General features: G+C 46.6%; 2 protein-coding genes across 2 annotated transcripts; one reads left to right on the top strand and one right to left on the bottom strand.

Annotated features, from left to right (window-relative positions):
• Nucleotides 1-221: 221 nt before the first annotated feature.
• On the bottom strand, nucleotides 222-1,546 carry inha (inhibin subunit alpha; the record flags this gene model as incomplete). Its single annotated transcript, XM_079581734.1, has 2 exons — nucleotides 1,178-1,546; nucleotides 222-937 (listed from the first exon to the last, which is right to left on the bottom strand). The coding sequence occupies exons 1-2, from the start codon at nucleotides 1,500-1,502 to the stop codon at nucleotides 222-224; spliced, it is 1,041 nt and encodes a 346-aa protein (XP_079437860.1). The 5' UTR covers nucleotides 1,503-1,546.
• Nucleotides 1,547-4,564: 3,018 nt separating this feature from the next.
• On the top strand, nucleotides 4,565-6,208 carry LOC306981992 (striated muscle preferentially expressed protein kinase-like; the record flags this gene model as incomplete). The annotated part of the gene is made up of 3 exons (XM_079581733.1): nucleotides 4,565-4,710; nucleotides 4,837-5,059; nucleotides 5,820-6,208. Exon 3 carries the CDS (start codon nucleotides 5,837-5,839, stop codon nucleotides 6,206-6,208), a length of 372 nt encoding a protein of 123 aa, XP_079437859.1. The 5' UTR covers nucleotides 4,565-4,710; nucleotides 4,837-5,059; nucleotides 5,820-5,836.
• Nucleotides 6,209-8,554: the final 2,346 nt, after the last annotated feature.

Genomic DNA, 8,554 nt, shown 5'->3' with positions numbered 1-8,554 from the left:
GTGGCATTGCACGGGCATTACATAGAATGGCCTGTACAGCAAAAGCAACAGTCATAAAATGCACCCACGAGATAATGCTTTATTTGGGTTACATTTACTCACAATATACAAAATAATGTTTCTTGAATCCTTTACATGTTGATTATGGCTATAGAAAAGGTTTCACGCGACACAACTACATTTAAAGCCACATTGTGCAACAGTTGACCCACCAACTCCAATCAGATGCAGGCGCACTCCTCCGGCATGATATTGGGCAGCGTCTCGTACTTGAACGAATACCCTCCGTCCGACGTGGTGGTGATGCGAATGGACCGCATGCTCCCCGGGACAGGCGCGCAGCACTGGGTCACCCCCAGACGGGCCGCGGCCCTCCCCGGAGACGAGCAGTTCCCGTGGCAGTAGTAGAAGGTCAGCGTTTTGGGGTGAACGATCCAACTGTCCCAGCCCAGCTCCTCGAAGCTGATCTGGACGTGCGCCCTGTCGCAGTCCCCGTGCGCCTCCTGCGAGGGGCGCTGCAGCAAGTCCACCACGGAGGGCGACCAGGGCGGGGGCGCGCTCCTCGGTTTGCGTTTGCGGATTTGGACCATGAGGTTCAAAAAGGGCGTCTTGTCTGCGTCGCTGAAGCATTGGCATTCGGAGCAGTGGACTTTGAGCCAAAACGGACCCTCTCCCATGGACTCCAGCGCGCCCCGGTTCAAGTCGTAGGTGCTCCAGCCGTCCCGGGAGCGGCGTGAGGGGCCGGCGGAGGCCAGGAGGAGCCGCTGCTGCCCGGATGTGAGCATGGACACCGGGCCGGAGGAGTTCAGAGGGAGGCCCGCGCCGGAGAAGAACCAGAGCTGGGCTGAGGTGACGCGGTGGTGGACCGAGGGCTGGAACTGGAAGGTAAAGTGGCCACTGGAGGAGCGTCCTGGGACGGGTGTGGCACAGGAGGGGTCTGGGGGAAAATGGTGGAGGAGAGTTAGGGAAGTGCCTTTCAACTATTTTGTGTTTGACGATGCAGGAACTGTGGTTAAAGTAAGGCCTTTCATTTTATTCTTATCATTTATAATACAGTTTTAGGGGGATTGTATGGATTTGCATTTGTGATATTAAAATACATTTCAACATTATTTTGCACATACAAGTCATTAAAATAGCCTAATTGTCAGGAAATAAGGCCTAAAAAACTATAAACAAACATTAATTTGGATTCCCACTGGCATTAAATCTACAGTAATGTTTTCTGTCTTACCTGAACTTGTAAACAAAATAATCTGCATTGCCTCTTGTCCTTCACCTCCATGATCTGCCCTCTGTTTCCTCCGGTGTGGCACCCTTCTCCCCAGGCTTCTCCTCTCCTCGTCGGGCACAGCGTGCACCTCCGGCGGCTCCTCCACTCCCAGACCCTCCAGGACTCTGAGCTTGACCCAGGACGTCAGCTCTTCTCTGGTGAGACGCTCCCCCGCTGCCCCCTGGCCTTGGCCTGACGACCAGAGAAGACCAAAGAGCAACAGCAACATGGTGGTCGACCAGGAGATTTTGAAATGTGCCGTGGCAGGGCTGGTGCGGGGAAGGTTGTTGCCAGTCTGCGACAACTGATAGTGAACGGCCTTGAAAGTTTGTTTCTCTGAAGGATTCACACTGAACACTACAAAAAGACACTACATTATATGGTGCTTTTCCTCTATCTAATTCCTAGTCAGGGTTACTGTGCTTTAAAGACCCAAAGTATTATAAAGTACCTCTAAACCTTCATAGATAAAAGGCCTTTTGCTCCTTGCACATTTCCACATTTCCACAGGATAACAAACTCTCCTCGTGGACTTTGTTTGTTCAGTCCATGATCAGGAAACTTAGAATAATGTGGTTGGACTAAAGTGACTTTGTGGCTTCAGGCTTATCTCGCACCTGTTTTCCCACTCGGCTACATGTGCTTCCTTTGCCAGAGTGACTGACCTTGGAGCTTTTTTTTAATAATATTTGGATTAAAACTGTGTTAATAAAATCCTGATAGGAAAAAAATGTGAAAGGTTTAGTTGTTGTAACTGTTTTACTCCTTTACTTAGGCCTTTGCTGTTTCTTTACTGTAGCTTCAATGTTATGTATGGACAATGTTTGCTTGCACCCACAAACATGAGGGATTTCCATGGTAACAGTCCGTAGACTTTTTGCAATGTGGACCAAACAAAACTTGAACAAGTGTCATTATTTTCCAAGAAGTGTGGGAGCATCTGTGTGAGCCAACGACGCCCTCTGGTGGTTTGACTCACAATTACACCATTAGTTTGGGACGTCACTCACTGGAGCAGATTTGGCCCCATAATGCTCGCTGATGACTCTAACACCCATTATACTGCAGTGGAAGTAAATCCATATCTGAAATAGCAGACTCACTGTTACATAATCGTGTCGTTTTCATTTCTATTGGTGTCAGTAAAAGAGAGTTTTATTTCTAAGTGTTGCAGACATGAATACACTTGTGTTTAAGCCTATTTGTTGACAAGTAGGCCACAAGCGTGAGACTGATGATACTTGAGCCACAGCAGGTCTGCATGAGGGTGAAGGGTGTGTTGGAGAATCAGTTTGCTCTATAGCGCCCTCCACAGTCCAGTGGAGTCAGTGGTCTTTTCTTGCCAGATCGTCTCACACGGCGCTGTGGCTTAGTTGGTTAAAGCGCCTGTCTAGTAAACAGGAGATCCTGGGTTCGAATCCCAGCAGTGCCTATTTAGTTTGCTCACCTCAAAGGCGACCGTCTCCACCTGGTGAGCTGTAGGTTAAATGGTGCTGCTCAGTTCTGTGCAAAGCGCTCACTATCGGGAGATTTTCCATTTAACCTGATTGGCCTATTTGCTCCTCCAATCAGGGGATAGGGATAGGTTTAGGGGTCACGGTTGTGATTAGGGTCAGAGACGGCAAAAGTTTCACTCAGACAGATCTTACACTTATTTTTAGAAACACACACACTGGCATAGGCTGTATACTCCTGTATGTGTAAGATCTCTGTGACTGACACACAACTTACAGTAGCTGCATGATATTTGCCATTCTTAACCCTAATCATTACCCAAACCCCTGACCCTGACAACGACAAGTACTAACGTTTCTGACAAGGACCAGGGTTCATGTAAAATGACGTAATACAAAGTTCCATTAATCACTGTGTACTGCCCCCTTGTGGACAGTTATTTGTGCTTCTATTTACCAGTGCTTTGACCAGGCAGACCTACAGTGACGTTGAAGCCTGTAACGTTATATTCTGGGCCGAGACAAATATCTGTCTGTAAGTATTTTGATGAAAGCGATGTTAACTTGCCTTAGACTCCAAACTGAGTCATTTTAAAATGTTTCTAATTTGTTTTTTGTAAAAAGAATAGCCAGCGCTAATACCGTTAGCATCCCTATGGCATTTTCCATGCAGATTAGCATTGTGCTAACCGCTAGCTAATGTAACGTTGTTTTTCGATTCTCAGCCTACTTTTAGCTACTTGTAACATACATTTACATGCTATATTTTCCCCCCATTATGATTTTAATATGCACTTGTTGTTTCTGTATGTTACAGCTTTATAGTGAACCCAGTAAATTACACCAAAACAAGTGGCTTCCCCCCTGCTGTTACCGTGGAGATCCGCCATCTTTGCAGCTGTTAGCATACATTTCCATTGACTAACATTAGCTAAAAACAGCATAAAAAGTGGATAAAATAGCCGTGGAACAACTCTGTTAGCTGCCGAGTTACTGCTGGTAAATACATCTAACTCACTGTGTTTTAATGTGAACAATAACTCCAGTATTTTAACTTTTAAAATCTCCATTAGTTTACAATTGCTGCTCATCCCATAATGCTTAGCGATATGACATCACATTCCCGAACTCTATATTGGTTAAACATTTGTCTGGGGACTGGAGGCCGCCATTCCTTGAAACATAGAGATTTGAAGTATCTCTATAGAATGTCTTTCTCAGTTGATTCTCAGCCGTGTGCTCTTTTTTCAGAGTCGTCCAAGAACATGATGGTGAAATGTCAGCTCCAAGGACGTCTGAATCACGAAGCTGCAGGTACAGTCTGTGCAGCAGTGACTGACTTATCTAACACTGTGCTTTTGAGTGGACATCCATAATGAGGCTTGAAAACAGCATTTTAGTATTGATATTGAGCTTGAAATAAAGAGAGGATCGTAAAGGAGCGAGAGACAAGGCTGGTCGGGAACATTTGCAATTCAACAGTACATTTTTAACAACATTTAAAAGTTCTCTGTTGTTTTCTAGGCTAAATGTGTAAATCTCAGTCAGATCAAGACCCTTTTTTGTGATATGTTTTGGCTGCAGTGCGTGAAGCGTCTCCTCCTTGTCAAAATGTTATTGTCAGCACCCACAATTGCTCGAATCAGCCTGTCCCGCCTTTATTCTTGGGGCGTTCTTTTTATAGACGCTCCAACTGTCACCGGCATGCCTTGGACTCCGAGTTCCCTCTCTCTAAGACCTCATCCACCCCCCCCCCACCCCTCTACTTTAAAACTATCTGCAGTCCCTTTCCAACCCCTCATTCTGATAACGCTATCTCCCAGCGCCTGTACGTTTTAAAAGCCGCCCCGACTGACCGAGAGCGTGGAATGCGAGCGTAGCCTCATACATGGTAGTTCCTTGCGAGTTTGACCTATCAGTGTCTCCGCAGCTGCCCCCCTCATTCCTCCCTTCCAACCCCAGAAGAGCAGAGGCATGCGGGGGGTGAGCGCGAGCAGCCGTACGCACACAAAAACTTAAAGGTTATAGTCTTGTAAAGGGTGTTTTGACATTTCGCAGCCTCCCCCTGACTCTCTCTCTCTCTCTCTCTGTGTCTCCGTGACTGCACAGGGCCGCCATGGTGACACTCGCTAATGCTACATGATCCGGTCCGGACTTGCACCTCCGGCCCAGGCCTGGTCCTCAAGCCCCAGGAAGCCCCAAGACTCCGGGAGGCGCGGCGCATAGTTGGAGATGAGAAGAGATCGGCCCGCGCGGATACTGTTACCCTAACCTGGAGTTTGCAGGGATGTCCGCCAGGATTCTTTCACTTGGTTCGCATGGATCGGCTTTAGTGAGTAGTTTGGGGGCACGCTTTTATTATTTTAGTAGTTTATGACAGACAACATGATTAAGAGAGGAAAAACAGTGCTCTTAGCTCTTCATCATAAGAGTTTTCTCTGCAGCTGAAGTGTATTTTTTTAAAGTTCCATACACAGTGTACCAGGCAAAATGGACTTTTTAAAGATTGTATCCATGTTATATTTTTATATCATCGGCAAAAACATATCTGGTGTGGTGTTTTGCTAATCTTGTACATTTAAACTTCTTTTTCTACACTCAAAACGCCTTCCCACACTCTGATATACATCACACGAAGGAATCTACACAGTTTTAAAGTGTCGACATCTTCACCAAACCTGTGCACATGTCCAACTCTTCCCTGTGGAGATTAGCATGTTAGCCAGTAGCTGTTGTCGACATTAACATCATTTCAAACCACCTATATTTTCAATGCAGTAGTAGAAGCAGCGCTACGCCCTCTGCTGGTGTTCTGTATAACTACATTTTATAACCAAAGTCTGCAGGGGACTTTCGAGATGCACCAAAGTTTGCAAAAATGTATAATGTATTGAATGGAGTGTTGTGTAAGAGTCATTGGTGTGTGTCAGGACAGTCCCAGTTTGGAGCAGCAGTGACATAGCCCTCATGTTATGTGTTATGTCCAAAGGGGCTGCACCGACTGAGGCACGCAGCTACAGTATCAGTCAAAGTCACAGCCGACGTGACATGCGAGAGATTCTTCCGACATGGTTTCATTTTTACTTTCCCAGATCCCCCTGTGAACAAAATGGCGGACGACCCAGGCTCCAACAAGGACTCTGGCCCCGCCCCTCCGGTCTTCACCCGCAAACTGCGCAAGGCGGCGGTGGGTACGGGCTGCGACATCCGCCTGAGAGTGACGGTGACGGGACGGCCCGCCCCCACCCTCTGCTGGTACCAGAATGAGCAGCCGCTGCCCCCTTCGGAGAGCCAGGACGCGGGCGGGCTGTGGATCCGCGACTGCAGGACGGCACACGCGGGACTCTACACCTGCGTGGCCTCCAACCAGCACGGGGAGGCCAGCTGTAGCGCCGTGCTGGCTGTCATGGACCTCGGAGAAGGTAAAAGCGTGAGGGAAAACATTACTCCACCCTGGAAACATCAGTGCAAACAGCAATAGCCCCGTGATATTAATTTAGTCAGGCTTGGGTTGAAATCATTTGGAAGGAAGATAAACTTTGCATTTGCTGATAATTTGATCAAGCGCGCCTTGTTTAAGCCATTCACAGGCTTAAATGTAAAGTCTCACCTGCCCACAGCTGTGTTGATATTGGCAGTCACTTCCCAGATGCTTTTAACGCCATATTCTGGTGAAATTGTGGAAGCATGAAAGCATTGAATGAATATATCAGCGTAACTATATCAAATGAACAATGATGACCTTTGATCTATTGATGTAATTATGCCTTTTCATCCAGTCTGGCGTCTCCACTCAGCGGGTTGTGATGTTATTCAAATTTAACCTGCAGCAACAAGCTTTCAGCTGTAAACCTGCGTTATATAAGTGTGTTGTTTGCATCGTCCCTGATATACGTAAATAATTAATTTCAACAGAATGATAATACTGTAGAAGCAAGGCTGTTGTACTTCCTTCAGAGTTGTGCTTGTTTACTCCAGATATCATCATTATGTCTGTGGTCTGGGCATGCCGCCTCTTTCAGTAGCAGCAATTAGTGTCACCTGTTCATCTGTACATGTGTCTGGATGGTTTGCCGTGGAAAAGATACAATTACATCCCCATCATGCGCATGCAAGTCCTATTAATATCACAGAACAGTGATGCACGTGTGTTGTTTAGTAAATGTGCTGGGAGTCTGTGCTGTAAATAGTGCTGTATGAAATGAGAGGAAGTTTTCCTCAAGTGCCACACAGCTGCTCGTGTGGGAACCAGATGGTCCACATATACTGTATATGATTAGCACGAGAACATTTAAGAGAACATCCCTCCAGTTTAAAAGCTCATTCGCCATCAAGTGTGTTCATCACAGCACCATCGATTTGTAGCATGCCCTTTTCGAACAGTTTTTTTTAATATGTGGGGCATTTTATGTTTATGTTGTGTTTACTGAGGTGTGTGTGTGTCAGGAGAAAAACAGGGGAAGTTCCCATTAGGCAGAAAACCATGAGAGAGGCCCCGCTGTGAGGTGAACCACAGCCATTACTTTGTTTATAGCACAGGGGCCGGCTCCTGCTGCTCCTGCTGCTGCTGCTGCTGCTGCTGCTGCTGCTCCTCCTCCTCCTCCTCCTGCTGCTGCTTTAGACGAGTGTGTCGCATTGAGAAGGAAAATGCTTTCTTCTATTCAAATCCAAAATTCTCACAATCAGTTCTTACAATGAGCTCGGGTATTCTGGTTATTAGCCACTGGTAACTGAGAAATTATGAAACTCAAATTCTCTGTTTACTTGATCAAATAAAGGAGCCCGACTTCTCATACTGAGGCAACATCTGCATAGTTATATTTTGAGTACTGCGAAAATAGGAAAATCATAAGTAATTGACCGCTGTGGCTCTGTTGAATGCCTACCGTACTTTGAGCAAAATGTTTCCACTACATCTTGAGCTGCAGCAGACGACAGCGGTGGAAGATTGTGGGTAATTTGTTCCCTTTACACGTTCTGGGTCTGTCTTTCCAACGACATGGCCAGGGAGCACTGGGGGGAAGGTTAAAGTCGGGACTGGAGGGAGAGAGCGGCGCTGATAGAGTTCACCGATATCCTCTCGGTATTTCATTGTTAAAAAGCAAAACTTCCTACCCAGCTGGAGAATTCATGTTTCTCATCACTGGGAAGCTGATATTTTCGGGTTTGTATAAATGGGCCAATGACCAAAGACAAAAGCATGATATTAAAGACTCCCTGTATAACTGGAGTGCATGTAAACACAGTCCGTATGAGCGCAGGGCCCTGTCGGAGCGTCGTGCACCCTCAGACGTGGGAGAGGTGTGAGCGCAGAGATGACTGTGTTTTTGGAGATTGTGCTTTGTCAACGTTCTGGAGAAAGTTCCAGCAGCCTGTTCTCCGTCTCTGCTCAGTTTCCCGCTCTGTGTCACGCTCTTGTCTGTCTGCATCAGTCGTGCCTCGGTGATGCATTTTTTGGAAAGGTCAGGAACATCTTGTTTTTTCTCATTCATCCTCATTGTGTCTCAAACAAGCCTTTTTTACTGGTTTGCCAAAGTTTGTCTAGACAGGGAAGTGCAAGCTGCAGCTAACGCAAAATAGACTTTTTCGAGCTTTTTACAATGTTACAATGTTCATCAAAAACAGACAGAGTTGTTGTTCGAGCCGCTAGGGCATCTTTGAGTGATCTTTGTCTCTTCACCAGAGGTCCTACGCATCCAGGAAGTGCTCTCCTCACCCCAGTTTTTGTGTTTCTCTCTATATTGAAACATCTGCGCAGCAAAAGGGAGCAAAAGGAGGGGGAGGGGCTTATTTTTGCTCGGTCAGAGGATCAGGAAGTGAAGCTACT

The sequence above is a fragment of the Gobius niger genome, assembly GCF_951799975.1.
Source record: "Gobius niger genome assembly, chromosome: 23".
Classification (NCBI taxonomy): domain Eukaryota; kingdom Metazoa; phylum Chordata; class Actinopteri; order Gobiiformes; family Gobiidae; genus Gobius; species Gobius niger.
This window is presented reverse-complemented; position numbering and strand designations above follow the sequence as displayed.